We start from the raw sequence: 22841 nt of genomic DNA, 5'->3' as shown, positions 1-22841 counted from the left end.
CAGAATCTTCAAAGCAGCAAGAGAAAAAAAAAGGAGTCACCTGAAAAGGCATTCTCATAAGACTATCAGCTGATTTTTCAAAAGAAACCTTGCAGGCAAGGAGGGGCTAGAAAGAAATATTCCAAGTCATGAAAGGCAAGGACCTACATCCAAGATTACTCTATCCAGCAAAGCTATCATTTAGAATGGAAGGGCAGATAAAATGCTTCCCAGATAAGGTAAAGTTAAAGGAGCTCATCATCACCAACCTCTTATTATATGAAATGTTAAAAAGACTTATCTAAGAAAAAGAAGATCAAAACTACAAACAGTAAAATGACAACAAACTCACAACTATCAACAACTGAACCTAAAAAAAACTAAGGAAACAACTAGAACAGGGATAGATTCACAGAAATGGAGATCATATGGAAGCTTATCAGCGGGGAGGGGGAGGTGGAAGAATGGGGGAAAAGGTGCAGGAAATAAGAAGCATAAATGGTAGGTACAAAATAGACAAGGGGAGGTTAAGAATAGTATAGGAAATGGAGAAGCCAAAGAACCTGTGTGTATGATTCATGGACATGAACTAAGGGTGGTGGATCCTGATGGGAGGGCAAATACAGGACACAGGATGATAAAGGTAAGAAAAAAAATGAGACAACTGTAATAGCATAATCAATAATATATATTTAGGAAAAAAACTTTGTTCCTAGACTACTGTTTTATCTTTGTTCCTAGAATATTATTTTATCTTCTACTTAACATTGCAATTGAGGTTTTAGCCAATGCAATCAAACAACATAATGTAGAGGCATAAAAATTGGAAATAAAAAAAACTGTCTTGGTTTGCAAATTATATGATAGTATATCTAATAAATCCAAGAGAATAAATGAGTAAAGTACTAAAATAATTTTAAAAGATAGCGATTTGTGGTGATACTTAAAAAACCATAGGGTGTGTAGGGGAGGGCAGAAAGCTGTCTTTTACAGAATAATGCCAGCTAAGAAATGCAGAAACATGGATCTCAAGGGACTGAATTTGAGTGAGAAAAGCCAATTTCAAAGGCTACATAATTATAGATTCCATTTATTTGGCATTCTTAAAATGACAAATTATAGAAATGGAGAATAGCTTAGTTGTTGTCAGGGGTTAAGAAGGAAGGAGGTAGGTGGCTGTGGCTACAACAGGGTAGCAGGAAGGATTTTTGTGATAGGAACCATCGTGCATCTTAACTGTGGTGGAGGGCACATGACTGTATACATGTGATAAAGTTAAATAGAACTAAATACACACATATACTATTGAGCCCATATAAAATTGGCACAATCTAAATAAGATTGATAGGTTGTCTCAATGTCAATTTCCTGGTTGTGATATTGTGCTATAATCATGGGGGGAACTGAATGAAGACTTTACAGGACTTCTATTGTTATTTACAATTGCATGGGAATCTATAATTATCTCAAAATTGAACGTTAAAAACAAATACACAATTTTTTGATCCTTTTCTTGGACTTGTTTCTGTTAATGACCCTCACAGTCTCCCAAGCTTGACCCTTCTGCATCCTTTTAAAATTCCACCTCTCCTTTGCCCTCATATCAAATAGCTTCCCAAGAGTCACTGTGTTTACCTGTGCTATACTCTTGTTCATATCTTTTCTCACCTCTACTTTCATTACCTCATAACTGTTCACCTGCCATAGCAATAGTATTTTATTGTTTCTCTCTACCTTTCATCTCTCCATCCCTCCAATATATCTTGAAAATATTGTCATATCAAACATCCTAAAATACAGAACTGATACCAGTAGCATAATAAATGGCCTAGAGGTGAGGTTTTATGTGTTCTCCACCTGTGTGATTTATCTCTGGTTACAACAACAAAAAAAATCCCCCCCTTTTTTTAAGAGAGAGAAAGGGGAAAAGTGAGGTAGGGAGAGAAACATCGATTCAAGAGAGAAGCATTGGACAAACCTTACAACCCAGGCACATGCCCTAACCAGCAATAGGACCTGCAACCCTTCATTTTATAGGATGGCATTCCAGCCAACTGCGCCACACTGGCCAGGGCCTCCCTTCTTTGTCTTTTGATCCAGGAAATGGGTTTTTCTAACATGGCTAAGTTTTGGGGGGAGATATTGACTGTGTTTTGTTGCTTTACTGTGGCAATTGAGTTTGCCAGTGAAAGAGTAGATGGCAGATTCCTCAGAGCCATTAACCAACATGTGACCATAGGAGCTTCTTAGATACCCCATGTTGTTGCCTTTGGCCATGCTGATTAGTCTCAGGATCTCCTGACATGGTGCCGCCCGATGAGGAATTTTATCCCAATCCATGAACCAGATAAAGAGAAAGGCTGCTCCTGACTGTACCATGTTTGAAGGGTGAATAGCATTTCACCTGGCAGGTTCAACAGAATAGCTCACCTGGCAGAGAGAGTGTTGTTTTCAAGAGACTATAAGTAGAATGTTTTGCTGGAGTGAGAATTGCAAGATTATAAATGACAGAAATATATCAGTGGAGCCCTGGCTTGTGTGACTCGCTTGCAAGTCGATTGAGTGCTGGCTTGCAAACCAAAGGATCGCTGGTTCAATTCCCAGTCAGAGCACGTGCCTGGGTTACAGGCCAGCTTCCCAGTAGGGATGAGCAAGAAGCAACCACACATTGATGTTTCTCCACATCTCTTTTCCCCTCCCTTCCCTTATTTCTGAAAATAAAAATACATTAAAATATTTTGGAAAAGAAATATACCAGTGGAAATAATGCAAGTAAAAGGATCTTAAAATTTGTTAAATGCCTCATAAATCTTGTGTGTTGCCTTCATAACCATTCAAACAGTGCTGTTTTTAGGACAAAATGATAAAATATGTAAGGTTGCCTTGTGAGCTAGAAAAAATATTTAAAATGTTAATTACTTAAAGCCTCATTGTGTCAGAGCAAGGAAGTGGAGTTTCTTTTGAATTCATCTTCTAAGAACTATTTATGAGAAATTCTATATCAGTTTCCTTCCTCCTACGCGTATTCACATGAATAGTTTATAATGGATTTCATATCTATTAAAATATGGTCAATTCTCTGATCACTGTCAACTAGGTCACCATCACTTAGTTTGAATACTTACAGTCACTTTGGGTTGTTGTTGGCTGTCCACATCCCCTATTATTTATTTAAACTATTTCATCAACATAGGCACTGCAGTAGGCATTGAATAAATGATTGGGAGTATCGCCAGTGGTATTACTGTTCATTAAATCATTCATTCAAACTATCCATCTTTGTTCAGCAAGGAAAATGCTGAGGGGAATGTGACAGAAGCAAGTTTGGTGCCACTGGGATGGGAGCTGGCGCAATGAGGTCAAGGGAAGTTACTGTCATAGAAGGTACCTGGTTCTCTGGGGAAATAAGAGGGGAGGCTGTGTGCTCTGAGGGAGAAAGTCTTGCTGCAGCTGGGCACATTCTGCAGTAATTAGCACCTGTGTGTTATCTGACCCACAGTTCCTGAGGCCTGGCTGGGCCTAGTAGGTCAAATAGTCAGAGTTTCCACAACCAAAGAATGAGTGACTCATGGGGTAAGACCCTTCTGGAAAACAGCTTGTGCCTTAATCAACACTTGTTACCGAGAATAAAAGGGGGAGAGAGGGTGGGAATCCAGTTATTTTTCTCTTAACTTTGGAAGGAAAAAAGAAGGCAGGCAACCAAAATATCCCTCCCAGTAGCTGTCTCTAAGTCGAAACTGTCGTGTTTTGGGATCTCAAATGCTTCTGGAAATGAAATGTTGGGACTGGTTATTTTCTGCCCCTGGAAGTCATTTCAGTTGATAACAAGCTTCTGTACATGAAAGGGTTAACCACAAGTTCGCCACAGAATGTCAACCTGATGAAAATTAAAGGGTTATCAGATAAGAAAAACATGAGGGTAGAAATATACTCTGTTCTTTCTCTGAAATCTAAAAGCAGTTTTCTTTCAAATCTATGAAACCTATTTCTTGGGACGGAACAATATTTTTAGTAAAAACATGCTACATGGGTGAATCCCACCCACAGTCTTCTACAAGAAGAGTTTTCTGCGAAATTGGACTTCAGAGTTGAGAATATTTTCAACAGGATAACAACAGAATTTCTTCTGAGATTTTATTTTATTTTTTTAATTATTATTATTTTTAAATTTATTTAATTATTGTTTAAGTACAGTTGAACAATATTGTTCAAGTACAGTTTTCTGTTTTTTACTCCCATCCCATCCCGCCCCCACCCCCAGTTGGATAGGTAAGTATGATGCCAGGTAGAAACTTAAGACCAGAAGGAAAAGATGGAAAAAAGGAAAAAGTCATGTGAAACAATAGAGACTTTAGGGAAAAGGTGTTTCTCCTCAGAACTGTGGCCCAGTCTGGGTGTCAGGCAGAGGCCAGCCACATTGACACAGGCCCTAACTGTGTCTGGCACATCAAATTCACCTGTATACAACCTGAGATGCCCCTGGTTAAAATGTTGCCGTCAGCCACCCCTCTCCTGCCAGTTTCACACACTTGGGCCCCTCTTTGAGGCACTCCCTGCTCTCAAAAATCACACTCAATACCTTGGACTAATACCTTCAGTCCTGCTTATGAACAGACCCAAAGCAGGTAGGGGAGCTTGCCATCCCCCTCGGCAGTTAACTGGCATAGTCAGCATGATGTTACTTTTCACTCCACTATAGGGCAAGTATTTACTAAGCCACATGTCAGGACTGAAAGGGAGCATAAACACTCTCTCAATCTGCTTCCTTGCAGGAGAGTGCAATGTTGTCCAAGCTATCTCAGGGTAACTGCATGCCAGGAGCTCCTCTAGGCACTTTGCATATATTGATGCCTCTAATCCTCTCAGTCACCTATGAAGCAAGCTATTATAAATATTAATGCTAAATAATATAATCATTGTATCATTAAGTATAATTAAAATATGATATTATACAAGGTACCATAGTATAATTAATTATAAATAGGAATCATTGAATATTTAATTATTAGATGAATGGTTCTTGATGCCTGCATTTCATAGATGATGAAAGTAAAATATTGATAGGTTCAATGAGTGACCTTCCCAGAGTCACACAGTCAGTTGGTGGCAGAGGAAGCATCTGGACCTGACAGACTAGAAACAGGATGCATTCATACCTCCCCTGCCTTTGTGTCTTGGCTGCATCTGTTCCGTGGTCACTGGAGCCTCTGATCTCCCACTGCCTCTGTCCTGCGTTGTGGGATTGTTATTGTAGGCCTTCTCAGTGGGACTGATGAGAGAGATCATGGAGAGAAGTTGCTAACATCCAGAGGTTATAAGGTCTGTAATCTCCAAGGATTTGGGGCTTGATTGGGTGCACAGGACAACTGATAGGAAGGAAACAAGGAATTTGCCCAGGTTTCCAGGGCAGTTGGGTAGATGATGGTGTTATCATTGAAACAGGAAATAAGGGAGAAAGAGTAGACCTGGGGAAACAATTTTGGATGTATCAAGTTTGGGAAGCTTGTGATATATTCAAGTGGAAAGATCCACTGGGCCTTTGGCTATGCACATGAGAAGTCCAGCAAGTCATGTTTATTGACCACCTGTTGCATCCTGGTTATTTTAGGCAAGCTGTCTTACATAGCCTACAGCCACCCAATGAAGGAGTGTTATTCCCATTTTATATCCTCAGCAACTGGAGCCCGTGGAGGTTTAAGGAACCTGCCTACCATCTATTCTCACCTAACCTAGCAGCCTAACTCGGCACATTTGGGGTCAGCCACTCCCTGCCTCCCTTCCTGTCTGATGCTAATCATTCACCACGAAGCTAGGGCCAACGCTTTAAAGTTCAGATCATGTCCTTACTTTGCTTAAGACCGCTCTGTGGTATTCTTTTCCTCTCAAAATATAGTCTATCCCTGTGCTTGACCAGGCTTTATAATATAGCTCACACCCAGCCTCAAAGTCTCTACCTCTGCCATATACCTGAATGCTCTGGCCTGGTAGAACTACAAGCAGCTCTCAGAATTTATCATGTCTTTTGTCTTTGGCCTTGCTCATTCTATATTTAAGACTTAGTTCCTACTTTCTTGACCCCTGCTTGACTTACAGACCTTTCTCATTGTCATTTTTCCCTAGAAAGCCATCATTTCTTTCAGACCTGGTTTTAGGACAGTCCTCTGCATTCCCAGACTACGTTACCATTTTTGGAGGCCATGCTTATTTCACTGTGTCCCTCTGATCACGCCACCTTGCTAGTGCCTGCAGAGAATGGCACTCAATGATTGCTTTAAATGAGAGGTATGCAAATCCAAGCTGGGATCTGAATTCAAGCCTGTAGATTTCCTAATTTGTGAGCCCTTTCTGCTCTCCCAACATGTTTTCCAGTTGGGCAGAATTCCAAGGAGGCCGGTGAGATATGGAAGATTATTTCAGTAAGGTGGGGAAGTAAGGCTCCCCTAGCAGCCAAGCTTTGAAATCACAGGTGAAGTAGTTGTGCCTACAGAAAAGGAGAAGAGCTGCTGGATGGGGTGCATGGAGCTGGGGTACTCACTGTGCAAAGGGCATGTGGACATCCAGGTAAGAATATTAGATGTCAGGCAGAGGGAATGTGTCCCACAGACAGCAGAAAATTATTTGAACTCTTTGATCAGGGAAATGTCATCATGAAATTTGCTTTCAGAATAGATTAATTTGGAGATGGATCAAGAAATAACTTCAAATGAAAGATAGATAGGCTTGCATAAAAAGCCATGGGAAGTAACAATACCTGCTGACAGCTGCTTTCCTTGTACAAGAGTGGAGCAGATAGCCTGCTTTCATTGCTTTTGTGGGCCTCATAACCTCAGTTTTTTCATCTGGAAAATGGGAATGATACTAATGGTACCCATCTCATAGGGTTGTTATGAGGATTCTATTGTAAGGCAATAGAATCTACATCTATGGTGAGACAGTAGATGCAGAGTATGCAGCTCAGTGCCTGGCTGGCCCACAAAAAGTCTCTGGAGCTGAAATTACTATCACATTGGGAGGAGGAAGTCAGGATGCTTAGGCATCCTGGCTCACCCTGACTCAAAGTCCTTCTGCACCAGCCTATGGCAAACTCAGACCACAGAAATGAAGCTCAAGAACCCCTGGGAGAGTCTGCCAAAATGAGGGGGAAAATAAACATGGCCCAGATGAAAGAATAGATCAAGACTGCAGAAAAAAAAGCTAAATGAAATGGAGATAAGCAATCTCTCAAATCCATAATTCAAAACACTGATTACAAGGATGCTCAAAGAACTTAGTGAGGACCTCTGTAACATAAAAAAGATACAGTAGGAAATAAAGGTTTCACTAATTGAAATAAGGAACAATTTATAGGGGAACAACAATGGAGTGGATAAAGCTGAGAATCAAATCAACTATTTGGAACATAAGGAAGCAAAAAATAACCAATCAGAACAAGAAGAGGTAAAGGAAATTTTAAAAAATGAGGGTAGTATAATTAGCCTCTGGGACAACTTCAAGAGAGCCAACATTCACATCATAGTGGTGCCAGAGGAAATGAGAAAGAGTAAGAAATTTGAAAGCTATTTGAAAAAAGAATGAATGAAAACTTTCCTAATTTAGTGGAGGAAATAGACATGCAAGTCCAGGAAGCACAGAGACTCCAAATCAAGTTTTACCCAAAAAGGACCACAGCAAGACACATCATATTTAAAGTGCCAAAGGTTAAAGATAAAGAGAGAACCTTAGAAGCAGCAAGAGAAAAGCAGAGAGTTATTTACAAAGGAGTTCCCATAAGACTGTCAGCTCATTTCTTGCAGGCAAGAAAGGACTGGAAAGAAGTATTCAAAGCGATGAAAAGCAAGGACCTGTATCCAAAATTATTCTATCCAGCAAACCTATAGTTTAGAATGGAAGGGCAGATAAACTGCTTCCCAGACAAGGTAAAGCTAAAGGAATTCATTATCACCAAGCCATTATTAAATAAGATGTAAAAGGGACTTATTTAAGAAAAAGATTAAAACTATGAGCACTAAAATGACAACAAACTCACCACTATTAACAACTGAACCTAAAAAAAAACAAAAACAAAAACTAAGCAAACAACCAGGACAGTAACAGAATCATAGTTATGGGGATCATTTGGAGGGTTATCAGCTGGAAGGAGGAAGAAGGAGAAAGGGAGAAATGGTGCAAAGAATAAGAAGTGTAATTGGTGGGAACAAAATAGACAGGGAGATGTTAAGAATAGTAGAGGAAAGGGAGAAGCCAAAGAACTTACATGCATGCAGCGTGGACATGAGCTAAGAGGCAGGGATTAGTAGAGAGAAAGGGGTTGCTGAGAGGAGGGGGGCAAAGAGGAAAAATGGGACAACTGTACCAGCATAATAAAAAACATTTTTAATTGAAAAAAAGAACCCCTGAGAGAAGGAAACTGAGATTTATGGCCCCATGAGTGAATACAGTGAAAGCCAAAAGTGAAATAAATGACAAAATGATTAAATACCGAGAGCTGAAATGCTAACCATTTGCGGTCACTGTGTTCTCTTGGGTGTTAGCGGGATGTCTGAGGAAACTGCCCTTTTACTTTAAAATGGGTTTTGGTGGGGTTTTTTTTGGTAGTTTCTTGTTTTGCTTTCCACTTAAAGTAAGTTTTCTTTTTACAAAATTCTTTTGTTCTAAATTAGGTGGTGAACAGAGGTGTCACTACCAGAGGGGCCGGAAACAGATACTACACAGGGTTCAGCTGGGTTGGAAGGCTCTGCCTGCTCACATCAGCAGGGGAAGCTGAGACACCCCTGGCCGCAGCCAGGAAAGATGTCAAATGCACAACCTTGCGTAAAGTCATTACCCACCCCAAAACTCCCGGGAAACTCACAGAGCTCTGAGACAGGAAGAAGCTGACGTCAGCTTATGTTTTGGGGACTTCAAGCAAAACTCTTAGAAATGATTCCTTTGCCCTTTTCTTGGTATCATAATAACTGATATTTTGAGGAGGAAATGGGCCACTTTGCTCCAAAGGGCTCATTTCATGAAATAAAAAGAACAAAACTTTTTGAAGAAACACTGTTGCTTTTCTTTTAAGTACCTAATAATAAAATCAAACTGATTGAGTTCCTTGGAGAGGAAAGTCCTTCCTGATGTTTAGCACAGGGGAATGGTTCACACACAGCTGGGGAGGGAGTGGTTAGTCAGCACCATCTGTAAACAGGTCTTCCAAACCACTTAGAACACAAGTGGCAAACACGAGGCCCGCAGGCCAAATCCGGCCCTCCACCTTGTTTTATCCAGCGGGGACCTTGTATCACCCTGCGGCAACGCCAAGCCCCTTCCCCCTAATTAAGGAGTAGTTGCATGTATACAATCCAAAAATTACGTTCGGGAAGGCAACCATGAGGCCAATGTGCCCCGCCCCCCCAGGAAAATGAGTTTGACACGCCTGACTTAGAGGCTTTGGGAGAAATCAAGCAGTTTGATCTTAAAGGACTATAGATACCCCCACCTGAAATGTTCTCATTTTCTTGTAAAGGAATTTCTTGAGCAAAAGAAGGCTTCTGTACATCCTCTCCATTAACTATTGCAAATTCAAAATCAGTGGTAATTGATTTTAATAATTTTAGTTATTAATAATGACAGTGCTCTCAGCCTCATTTTGTCCCAAATGATAGTGTAAACACGAGGCTGTTATTGACTTCAGTTTTGGGGACTTGCAGTAAGAATGAACATCTGTGTGTTCCATCACTCTTTCTTCACACTTGTACCTTAGATCTTGTGCTACAATTATCTGTGTAATGTATTTCTTCCCTGCTGTCTGGTGAGCTCCTGGAGACCAAGGTTTAGGTTACATTCACCTCTTATGCTTTATCTAGCACATCGTAGTGGCTCAGTACATATTTACTTACTCACAGAAGGAAGGAAAGAACAAATGACCACAGGCAAGATTGTCCCCAGTCACCCTATGGCTTCCCTCTTCCACCTGTCCCGCCCATCCTGTGTGTTGACTCTGTCTTGGCAAGAACATTTTTATTCTGAAAACCTTCACAGCAGAGAAAACTCCCACCGTGTTGCCTTAGAGGCACCCACCTGTCCTTGCCTTTGTTTTTTTATTGCTGAGAATACAGAAAGTGGTGAGGTTGCTGAAGGAGGTATCTATTTCTGTCCCAAACAGAAAAGAGTGGGTGATTCCGTGGGCAGAGATGGCAATTCCTGAACATGGTGTGGTTGAATCATGCCCGGAGGTGCTCAGAATTTCCTCTGTTTTGTGGGCGGCTGGGGCAGACTTGGCCCGACTGAAGTTTCTTTGAAGCACAGTGAAATACGAAAAAGACATCGCAAGCTGCTCTTTTGGGGGTAGAACGAGCACTGAAGTGGAATGGCAAGATTCAGAGAATTTCATACTCCAAGGATCTGATGGACGCTAAGAGATCAGTTCCTCTAGTACATTAGGGGGACATGTCCATGGCATCACGAGTTGGCTTCTCTAGTCTCAGGCACATTAATTTATGCAAAGCCACAGGAGCTGTGGGACATACCCCACAGAGAAAATAAACTTTGTCAATAGAACACATATATCTTTGACTTTTAGAAGCAGTTTAGAAGTATAGCAAAGAACACAGTGTCTGGAATGAGATTACCTGGCTAAGAGCCTAGTTGTGTGATATTGGGCCACTTATTTAACCTCTATGAGCCTCAGGCAGCCAGGTATAAAGTGGGGATAATAAGGATTAACTAAAGGAATGCTCCATTTTCACACAATATTTGAAAGACAGCCTAAAGAATATGAATGTTATTATCATTACAGTTCAAAATGTTTCTTGGAACAAGTTGAAAGCAAATGAGCCTGAAAGGAAAATTGGTGTTGGTCTCAGTATTCATGCTCAGTCTGCCTAAACCAGCCATCTGTTTTCCTGTTCACACCTCACTCATTGGCTCATCTTTCTCTGTTACTAGAGGCGATCAGTGCCTACTGGAAACTAGTCAATTTTCCATGCTCTTTAGGGTAAAGAAACCAATTGCCTACTTAGAACTTCCCTTTTACTTTTAGAAACACAATGTTTTTTCTTTTCTTTTTTTTTTTTTTTGAGGAAAAAATACTCAACTTCTCCTAGTCTGACACCAGCCTGTTCTTTCACTCTATCTGGAATGAGGGGTGTGGGGACATCTTGGAAAGGGAGAGAGCAGCCACAGAATTGTGTCTGACTGATCTTACCCTCTCCTTCCACTGCGGGTGGGCCTGCCAGAGGCACAGGCTTCTGACAGCAGCTTACTCCTTCCCTTTGCCTTCGTCCCAGCATGGTGACCCTGACTTATGCCCCATGAACTGAGTGGTGGGGAGTGTAGGTGGAGCTGTCAGAATGGGTCCCTGAGACTCTAGGCACTGGAATGTGGTCAGCTGGGGCTGGGGCAGGGGCAAAATTTGGATGTGGGGAAATAAGCTCCTGGCCTTCCTGATCGTTACCCAGAGGTGTCCTGTGGCTCCGGTGATGATGATCCAGTGATCTATTGTGTGAATGAAGTTTACCAGGTCCCAGTGACATGTACAGACACTAGAGAATTAAAGTGAGATGAGGAGCACTCAAAAACTTTTTGTATGAGAAAAAGTATTTTTTTTAATCACTAGCCATTTGAGCCTCACTTTGCTCAGCACACACACACATGCACAGATGCTCATATATGTATATATGTGTGTGAAGTCTATGTGAATATACATATATGTAAAATGTATATGTATGTATATGTGTGTGACGTATGAATCATTTATTTCATTGCCCTGATAAACTCCTCAGTTTTCAGTTTATTACCTACAGAGCATGTCCCATGTATACAACTTGAGCAAAATCATTAGATAACACCATCCTCCAACCCATCTCCTGATATTCACAAGCACAAATTCAGAGCCAATAAGTCCTAGGACCATTTCATGTGAGAAGCCTTTCCTAACACTCCAGGAAGCATATTATTCACCTAATATGATTATCATTGCATGCGTCGATTTTTTGCCACATACTACTATGCAAAATTTGATCTTAAATCTTTCTCAGATAGGTTTGCCCATTTTAGCTGCAAGTTCTGAGTGGGTAGACACAACTCATATTTCTTCTCTCAGATGATGCCTTGCTACTCAGAACGAGGTCCATGCACCAACAACATGGGCCTCATGTAGGAGCCTGTCTGAACCAGAGTCTCAGCACCTCACCCAGACATCCTGAATCAGATTCTGCTTCATAACAATATCCACAGGCGATTTGTAAATACATTAAATTTTGGAAAGTACTTCACTAGAGCACTCATTCTTGGTGAACAGAAAGGAAACCATGGAGTCATATTAAACTGGGATCATTATTTTGTGGATTTCAATCTTAACTGCATGTTGAATCATTGAGTGACTTTTTAAAAATTACTGTTGTGTCCAATTTGCAACCCCAGAGAATCTGAACTAATGGGTCTTACTTATTCTTGGGTAGGGGGTAGACATCATTTGTTAAAGCATCCCAGGTGCGCACAATGTGCAGTCAGTGCTGGGAACCACCACTCTAAATACTTGTCCCTGTGGGACTTGTGTTCCCATTTGATTGATGGCATCAAATCCCAGAGTAACCTTAAAACAAGTCAAAATAGCCAAAAACTATCTGAGTAATCTTAGAGTGGAAAATACCTAAAATCCCTAGAGACAGTTATATTACTCTTTTCCCCTAAATGGGTGACTTATTTGAAAGTCTGTTGGGGGGATTCAGAGATGGGTTGTTGACTCATTGGCAAACGCTGTTGGCTTTCCTTGTCAGTCTTCAGGACAAGAATTGCTCAGCAGATGTTTCACCCCTGTTATTAAGCCAAAAGCAATTTGAGGGCAAGGACTGTCATCTTTGTCATCTCAATAATCCTGATGTGTGAACGAATGAATAGGTGCATGACTTTGAGAGTCTATGTAAAGAAATGCAGGGAACATTAGACTGGAATTTAAGAAGTCTAGATTCTAGTCCTGGCTTTGTCACTTTCTTGCTTGCCTGGGTCATTGGTTTATCTGTGGTACCCTTTACTTCTCTCTTCTCTAGGCACCAAGCCTCTTAGGTGGCCCTTGCCATTTAGAGTTCTCTTACCAGGGAGAGTAACTTCCTGTATCTCATTCTCTCTGCTCATGACAATGAGTCTTAAGATATCAAATAATGGAATTAGAGATCTTACCTGGGAACTATGGTTTACAAAGAGGCTTTAAACCCAAGAATTATATTCAAAGTTGGATGCATATGCACATTTTTTCTAAGGAAACAGTTAATAGAGCTCATCAAATTTTCTCAAGGGTTTACCACTCAAAAAAAGATTAAGAACCAAAAGCTAGATGAATTGTTGCTATTACACTGTTTTTCCTGTTGAGAAATTCAGACTGTGGATATAGGAGCCGTAGATGAGGTTCATCTTTGTGTAGTGAGGTTCTCAGGGCTTTCTTGTTTTCCTTTTGGCCCCATTGATGCCCCCTGGGGCAGCAGCTGACTTTACCAAACCAAAACTTCCTGCAGAAATAATCAAAGAGGAAGGAAGGATGTGAGGAAGCTCTTTAGGCTCTCCAATCTCTCCCTATAAACATAGAATTGAACAGAAGAAAGAGTCTCAGGAAGTGTAGAGATCCCCAGTAACAGAAGGTGCCCTGTTGGGCCATAGACTGATGCCAAGGTGGCTACACATTGTCAGTCCAGATGGAAGGAATCCTAGATTTGACATCCAAAGGGATCAGAGCCCACCACTTCAGCTTTCTGCTTTGTTTGGGACATCTCTTCTCATTTTTGACAAATTTTCATGTAGGATCTGCTAAGGTCCTTTTGCTTCCAGAGAAAGAGAGCCCATGCTTTTGTGGAGAGGACAGGAGTGGAGGAGCTCTTCACTCTGAGTGTTTGGGTTTTGGAAGTTCACCAGATGCAGGGTTGGGCAAAAGTTAAGTTTACCATTGTGAGTACGTGAAACGGGACTTATTCTTGTATTAATTATTTACTATACCTCCATTAAACTATACTACTTATTAATTATTGTGTTGCTGTCCATAGGAAAAACTGTAAACCTACTTTTGTGCCCACCCTGTATAGATAAACCCATGATTCAAATTTTACCTCTCCAGTGGCTTCCCCTCACCCAGCCTCAATCACCTTCCCACTCAAACTCTTCTCCCTTTTGTATTTGTCACTGCTGCCCAAAGTTTAGGGTAGGGAGCAGTCAGTGGGTTAAAACCAAGAATCCACACTTCTATGTGATCTGGATGCTTTTGGATTTGAAAAGTATGAAAATCACATATCCCGAGTTTCATTTTCTAGGAGAAGTGAAAAATAGTGGTTGGAAGGCAGGAGAAGAGAACCACAATAGATAAGTGGGAGGGAGCCCAGGGCGCCACCCTGTCCACCTTCCTGACCAGCATATGCACCCTCCATGGCATCCCTCAGCAGTGGCCAGTCAGCCCCTATTTGAACATTTTCATGGGTGAAGGGCTTATAAATTTTTGAAGCAATCAGTTGAATTAAGATACTCTTTCCTTTTCTCACAGGGAATGGCCTAGGATAAAGAGAAGAGAAGCAGGTTCCCACTCATGTAAGACCTCTCCTGTGAGAAATAAGGAAATGTTTTCAGGCAAAAATTCCTTAAACAAGAATCAGCAGAAGGCCTCACCAACATTAGTGGTGTCTTTGCCTTGACACGAACAGCTGTGACAATTACGGAAGTACTGGGTCATGCTTGAGTGCAGTGGAGAGAGCTGGAAATAACCCACAGCGAGATGTCAGTTTGGGTACTTTCACACTCAAAGGTCTCTTAACTCGGACCTTGTTTTGAACGTCTTAAGTTTGGAAACTTTTTCATCCACAAGTACCCCAGCTTGAAAATGCCTTTTAAGCTGAGCTTATTTCTTTTTCCTGTTTCAGAATTCCTGACATAGACTGGAAGGGGGCCTCAAAATCATCTGTCAACATTCTTATTGTACAGAGAGAAGCTGAAGACCTGGGAGGTATAGAAATTTGTAAAAAATATCACATCTTTCACATGTCTTTTCTTTAGTTCTCCAACAATGCTTGTAAAGAGTGCTTGGGCCTTCTATCAGCTCCCTGCAAAGTTCAATTTCCCTCTAATTCTTCTCTCCACTGACCTCAGGTGACATGTCTCACTGCCTAAAGGAACTCTGTCTATTTTTAAGGTCTCTACTGATCATTGAGCAATGAGAGCAAGAGGGAAATTAACTTGATTGGATGCTGCGTTAGGAGATAGCCTGACTTGAAGGTGACTCTGGCTATTATAAGAATGACTTCCACAAGAATTACACAGAACTATCCAGAATACCCAAGGATTTAGCTTAAAAAGTTTAAGAATACTTCTGTTTGAGAAGAGTGGGGTCATATGGTGGGGTTGTAGAGTTCATCCACAGTTCTTTACTAGCATCTCTGTCTGTTAGCAAAGTCAACTCTTTTATGCCTCAGTTTTCTCAAATCTAAAAGGGACCATAGGTACAGCTGATATACAGCACTGTCTGTTTAAGGCACTATTTTAAAGAAAGTAGCAACTGTTTTATGAGGCACTCTCTATGCTTACCAAAGCCCTTTCTCACTAAGATGTATCTTTTTGGGGGGTCTTTTTTATTTAGCGATTTGAGAGAGGGATGGGAGAAGTGAGGGAGGGATGGATTTGTTGTTCCACTAATTTATGCATTTGTTGGCTGATTATTCTTTGTCCTCTGACCAGGGATCAAACACACAGCCTTTGCATATCAGGAAGACACTCTAACCAACTGAGCTGCCCCACCAGGGCCCACCAAAGTATATCTTTAAAAAAATCTTCACCCAAGTATATGCTTAATGGTTTTATAGAGAGAGAAAAAGAAAGAGAGAGGGAGGCATCGATATAAGAGAGAAACATTGATCAGTTGCCTCCCTACATGATTGACTGGGGATGAAAAGCACAACCTAGGTATGTACCTTACTGGGGATTGAACCCACAACATTTTGGTGTATGGGACAATGCTCCAACCAAGGCCAGAGCACCAAGGTATATCTTGAAGGTGAGTAAAATAACAGTAGTAATAGCATTTTAGGATCTAGAGAAATTGAATGATTAACTGTGAAGAGTTAAACATTTTGTGTTTTAATGACAAATGTGAAGATCGGAAATTCCAGTGTGGGCAGTAGTCTTTATAAGAAGGGATAATTAGAAATATCATCTTAACGTGTTTCCACATCTTTTTTTTGTTTGTTTTTTATTTTTGAGTCTAAGGGATAAAGATTTGATCACAGAATTCCTAGAATGAAAGAAAGGTGATCAAGGCATAGATAAACTCTCAGAATTTCCACCATTCTGAGAACAATGCCTTCAATAATCTGCTCTGTTGGTAATATCAGGAGAATTCTCTTTTAACCACATCCCAGGACCCAGTAATATAGAGACTAAAAACACCCCAGTCTATTAATACATCCCCTATAACCCATCACCATTGTAAATGGTGGCTTTGGAAACTTTCAGAATGAAAAACCTGCCTTATGAATCAGCTAGAAATTGTGTCGTTGACAGTCTGTTTGATTTTGTTGGAAACCTTTCCCCTGAGGAATAAAGACTTGTTTATGACTGAGTTCTTGGAGAATAAAGTCTGAGATGAGATTATTTTTTACCCAACCCATTTCACTCTCTTTAACCACCAAGTTCTCACTTGCCTCTGGATTGAACTATTTCAAGAGCCTCATGAACTGCCTTTGTGCACCTAATGTCCTTCCACTCTTTGCTAGAGTCCTTTCCATAGAGCTCTGACCCTGTCTGGAGTGAACAGAACAGAAAGAGCACAAGCAAGAGAGACCTGGGTTTGAGCCTCAACTCTGTCACTGCCTGTGTGACTTCTGAGTTTTGTGTTCTTCATCTAGTGGATTTGTGATGCCTACACTGCAAAGTCATTATGAAGATTAAAATAAGGCATATATCTGGCACATAGAAGGTATGCTATAAATGATAATTTTTACATTCTAGTGGTCTTTTATTGACTACCAAATGAAGTTAAATTTTTTTAACTTGTTATCCAAGGCCTTGGATCATTCATTTGACCCCATCCTACCTTTCCAGTCTTAAGTCCCAATATCCTCAACTTATTGTCCCATGCTCAGGGCCACAGCAGACCACGCACTTTCCCAATGTTCTGCTGTCTTTGCTCACAGGGTCCTCTCTGCCTGGAATCTCCACTTATGGGAATTTACTAGTCCAGCAGGGCTCTTTTTGCATGCCATCTTTGTGAAACCTCCTCTGATAGCTTCCTGCTCCCATAGATCTTCATATTCTGACTTTATTACTGTATTACTGTTATTATGTCTATGCCTTTCTCCCTTTCACTAGGTGACAAATCTCTTAAGGATAGAGCGTGTCTTGTTTATTTTTATATTTCCTATAGTGCTGAAAAGGGTAATAAGAAGTATTGAATAAATTTTTTGGAGGACCGAGTGAATGAAAGAGTCCTCATAATACTTCCAATTGCCCCGCTTCCACCAAGAACATTCATATCCTCAAATAAGTTATAACTTGCTAGCTATAACAGGAGCTTATTTGAAATGTGTTTCCCAGGAATAGGGCATGAATAATTGTAAAGACTTCCCTGTTCTGGCTTGGGCTGAACTCCCACTTTGCAAAGACCCTGATAAGACAGAAATTACATCAGAAGCATTCCTAAAATCATGCCCACTTTATCTCCAAGGTGAAGAAGTACTTACACCTGGGTTAGTTCACAGCCCAACATAACTGTGCCACTTCCCCAAAACAAGGAAAAGGACTCTATATGCATACTCGTGTTTCACTTCTTGACACATCATTCTGTGGACAGTTTGAATTATTATATAGGGGTGGGGAAAAAGTAGGTTTGTAGTTGTATGTGAAACACAGAGTTTATTCTTGTATTATTATTTATTAATTATTATATTATTTTCCATACAAACAACTGTAAGCCTACTTTCACCCACCCTCGTATATCTAGAAAACAAGGATATGAAATTATAGACTTTGCTACCTTATCTTTCTTTCTAGGTAAGTGAAAGAAGAAGTCATTAGAAAATTCACACTCAATTAAGAAGAGTGGTTTGAGGTAAAAGTTGGTGGTTATTTCTTTAAAAAAAACAACTTTGACAAAACACATTTGAAGGATGAATGAAATGCAAAATTTGCTTATGTAAAAATATTGCATGCACATATAGTACACACATAAACACACACAAGAATATAAGAAAAAGTAGTGTTCTAAAAATGAGCATTCTTATATTTTCAAAATTTCCATAGAGTTGCACCTATAATGGGCTTCCTAGATATGATTTGAGTAAAAAACAAAGTATATATCCTTGAATGCAAACTATTCTGGGATCTTGAATTATCCCAATAATTTGTATACAAGTTACTGACATCACAGGCACATTTACATGGTTTTAGAGTTATTTCTAGCAGACTTTTAGTATTATTTTAACAGCTGGTGAGTGCAGCAGGAAAATAAATCAATTGAGAAATTTTAAAAATTTTCTTTTAAAATATCAGGCCCCCCAATTCATCCCGGAATTAACTGTCAAAGACTTTGAGTCACAGGAGAGTCCACCATTCCCAGATCTTGTATAGATCAGGGGTAACTGAGGCATGGAATGGGGCCCCAGATGATCATGGACAAGAAATACAGCCCAGAATTCAAACCCCTTTTCTGCCCCTTCTATTCAGTGCCCTCTGGGATTCTGTGGTTGGGGAAATATAACATCCATTAGTCTTTCCATGCTCCTGAGGGCACCCATGACCCCTTACCTATCACGCAGTCAGTTACCATGATGAATGTGAAGAACCTCCACATCAGCAGGCTTCGCTCCATCTTCCTGGCACCTGGGATAGACTGCCTATTTAGCGACAGTGAAGAGCAGATCTTTCTCTGCAAAATTCTGGGTTTCCTGTCAGCCTCTTGTTAGCATTGTGCTGGGAAGATGAGAGAGAAAGGGATCAGTCCATTAGGTTGTCATCCTTGCTGGCCCATCCAGTCTCTATGACAGTCAGGAGTTGCACTTTATAAGTGTTAGGCTGATTTGTTCAGCCAGGAAATCGTGTCTGGCAGTATCTTCTCTAGTCTCAGATAGGAAGTGGTTTTAACCAAGTGTTTTTCAAGTTCAGTTGCTGGGAGGTGTGGGTTGAAGTTGGTGAGAAGGATTGGACTTTGTTGATGAGTCTTCTTCAGTTTCGCCCAGAACAGGAAAGGGAGATTCCCCTGCCTGTTAAAGGAGGGTGAGCAAGCACTTCTTGGCAGTGGTCTCACCTAGTAGTTCATAAATTGACGTCACCAAGAAACTGAAGTCTTCCTCCAGACTTGCAGCTCCAAGAGAAGTTAGCAGGGGCCCCACAAGATGGTGGAGCATGGCCATGCCAAGAGCATCGAAGAAAATCCTTGGCCATAGATGGCAATTTCCTAAAACTGTCTGACCACCGATCCCTTTAAAAGTCCTGGTGTCAGGACAGGTCTCCAATATTCAGGTATTTGAAGAGGAAGCAGCAGATGGACCCATACTCAGAATTCATGGAGAATCTCCCAAGATTATAATTAGTACTATCCATAGTCATTTTACCAGGATGTCCTGTGTTTCCAAATGTGAGTTGTCATTTCATATTTTACCTTCAGATTAGTTTTTCTTTTTGGTTTTAAACTCTGGACTTTCTGTGAATTAAATCTTGCTTCCTAGTTTAATTCTCAGAGAACTATCTCCTGGTTTTCACAAAGTGGTTGACTGTGTTTTGCTATCTGGAAATTCATGTCCATTAACACTCATCTTGTTATAGTAAAATACAATGTAAAAATATTAGAAAGAAAAAAGGTATTGACAAAAGGAAGACCATCCAGGCATTCCACAGCAGTTCAGGGTTCCAGCATGTATTTCTTCTACCTCTGACCCCTCAGAGAAACATCTAGCTCTGAATAGAGTGTTGGGATTTTGAAAATGAAGTAAAACATTGCAGAGAAAAATAGTAAACCAATCTCTTTCTCTGAGTAGTATACTTATCAAAATGTGACAAGATTATCTTTTAAAATTCCATAGCAGGCTTAACCTTATTGCTAGAAACATTTTCAATTGTATGGAATATGTAGCAATTCCTGTCACTAAGCTGGGGATTTTTGCTAACTATAGTAATCATCATATAATTTTGAAACAAACTTACAGAAAAATTGGAATTATATTACAAATAATTTTCCTCCCCTAAATCTTTTACAAGTATTGACAACATGAAGTTTCCTCACCCTTGAATATATCAGTGTGTGTTTTCTATGAACAAGGACATTCTCCAATATTACAACCATTAAAATCAGGAAATGACATTGATGCATTACTACCATTTAATCCTCAGACCCAGGTTTCTCTACTTGTCTCAATAATGTGTTTTACAGCAAAAGGATCCAGTTTAGAACCACTTGTTGCATTTCGTTGTCATGTGTGCCTTTAGCAGGTCCTTTGTCTTTTCTTGATTTCATGACCTGGCACTTTTGAGGAATACAGGCAAGTTATTTTGTAGACTATCCCACCATTTGGGTTTCTTTATTATTTCCTCGTGATTAGATTCAGGTTTTGCATCTTTGTCAGGAATCACACAGTAGTGGTACTGTGTACTTATGGCGTCCTTTTATTTCATTACTGATGATGTTCACTCTGATCACTTGATTCAAGCAATGTCTTCCAGGTGCCCCCACTTTAAAGCCACTGTTGTCTTCTTTGTAATAAATATTTTGTGATAATATGTTAATATCCCATTTTCAATCAAATTTTCATATCAAATTTTCAATTTATTCATTCACTTATATCTGTATGGACTCATGCCCTTTTCTATTTTATTCAGTGGGTTATAATCTATTACTGTCATTTATTTTAAAGCCTAAATTATCTCCTGTTTGTCCATTGGAAATCTATTCAGGCTGGCTTCTGTGTCCTTTTGACATGTCCCATCATTTTTTGAATACTTCCTTGCTTTGGAGGCATAAAAAGATTTTCCAGTTTCACCTTGTGGTTTCTCTGTCGAATTCCTGATTTATTCAATCAGCCACTTATCTAAAGTTCCCTGGTTCCTTTAGAGGAAAATAGTCATTATAAACCAAGTTATGCTCATTGCATTGGGGTGACACTCTTCCCAGGCTCTTGCCACAGACAGAGCTAGGGACTGTATGCACACACACATACACACTCACCTTTATATCTATATTTATTTCTATATCCATCTACACATATTGAAAGCCATGAGTTCACACCGATACATCCCAACATCCCAATTCCCATTTAATACCACAGCACTGAACTCTAGTTTTGTCCTTTTTTGTGTTTGTAACTCCCTTCCATGACTGTGGGAAATTTGGCTTCCATTATCCCTAATCAATTTACTTTTTGATCTTCCTGTGTATGTTGTCAGTCTCTTATCTCTGCCACCAATCCCTTCCCCATGTGGACATCCTGTTCTCTCTGCTCAGGCTATGAACCCCTATTCTGAGACAATGCCCAGGCTCTGAGAGGATGGCCTCCTCAGCCTCATCAAGCTCTGACACTCCTTACCTGGTTAGCCCCCATGGTCCCATGGATATCCTTCTGACCCTGTGTAAGTGCTACAAGCTTATATTGGGCCATTGCCCTTGGAGATGACCTCCTCCACTTTCTTGGCTGTGACACCCCTTGGCACCAGCTCCATGTGTGAACCCCCTTCCCACCTGACTTGTGCTCAGATAGCCCTTGAGTATCAGCCTATCTTTATGGACACCCTCTCAGGTTTCGACTTTCTCTACTGGCCTGCTCTTTGTGGGGACACCTGCTCTACTCTGCTAGGGCCTGACTCCCCTTGGAGACACCACTTTCGTCCTTGGGCTGTGACACCCCCCAACTCCAGGCTACTAAGTCACTTTCCACTGGACATTGTAGTTGCCTCCCTTGCTTTGCTCCATCTGAAAACTTTAGGAATGAATTGTTCAGAAATGGTAAGGGAAAAGGAAGTCTTATGGCCACTATTCAAGAGTAAGGCAGTAAAGGGAAAATGAAACCAAAATGTCAAATCCAGACAACTTTGAATAATGAGGTCATATGTATGAAGAAGCAAATAAAGCCATAATGATGTACAAGCATTTAATGTGTGTCATATTTTTTAAAGGTTTTATTTATTTATTTTTTGAGAGAGGAGAAGGGAAAGAGAGAGGGAGAGAAACGTCAGTGTATGGTTGCCCCTCACATGCCCCCTACTGGGGACCTGGCCCACGATCCAAGCATGTGCCCTGACTGGGAATCAAATTAGCAACACTTTGTTTTGCAGTCTGGTTCTCAATTCACTGAGCCACACCATCCAGGCCCTTCATATTTTTTAAAAGCTCTAGAGCATCTTGAGAATTAATATTTCTTTTTTTCTTCTTTTTATTGTTCAATTACAGCTGTACCACTTTTTTCCCACTTGCTCTTCCCTGCCCCACCCTGCCCCACTCCCACAGTCAATCCCCACCCTGTTGTCCATTCCCATGGGTCCTTTATACATGTTCCTTGACTTGCCCCTTCCCCTTCTTTCCCCATAATCAGCCTGCCCCCTCCCCTCAGATTACTGTCAGTTTATTCTTCATTTCAATATCTCTGGTTATACTCTGCTCACTTATTTGTTTTGTTGATTAGGTTTTACATATAGGTGATATCATATGGTATTTCTCTTTCACCACCTGGCTTATTTCACTCAGCATAATGCTCTCCAGTTCCATCCATGCTGTCATGAAGGGTAGGAGCTCCTTACTTGCTGCTGCATAGAATTTCATTGTGTAAATGTAGCACAGTTTTTTGATTCACTTATTTACTGATGGGCACTTTTAGGCTGCTTCCAGCACTTGGCTATTGTAAATTGCACTGCTATGCACACTGGGGTACATAGGT

General features: G+C 40.6%; 1 protein-coding gene across 3 annotated transcripts in view; it reads right to left on the bottom strand.

Annotated features, from left to right (window-relative positions):
• Positions 1-19018, bottom strand: part of IL2RA (interleukin 2 receptor subunit alpha) — a 57661-nt gene extending 38643 nt beyond the window's left edge. For all 3 annotated transcript variants that reach the window (XM_037143546.2, XM_037143547.2, XM_037143548.2), the window contains exon 1: positions 18727-19018. In XM_037143546.2, the coding sequence (XP_036999441.2) occupies positions 18727-18790 (64 nt within the window). In that variant the 5' untranslated portion in view covers positions 18791-19018. The remainder of the gene's footprint in view (positions 1-18726) is intronic.
• Between the last annotated feature and the right edge of the window lie 3823 nt (positions 19019-22841).

Source organism: Artibeus jamaicensis, unplaced genomic scaffold (assembly GCF_021234435.1).
Source record: "Artibeus jamaicensis isolate MK-2021 breed Jamaican fruit bat unplaced genomic scaffold, CSHL_Jam_final contig_426, whole genome shotgun sequence".
Taxonomy (NCBI): domain Eukaryota; kingdom Metazoa; phylum Chordata; class Mammalia; order Chiroptera; family Phyllostomidae; genus Artibeus; species Artibeus jamaicensis.
The sequence above is the reverse complement of the archived record's forward strand: the minus strand, read 5'-3'. Positions and strand labels throughout refer to the sequence as shown.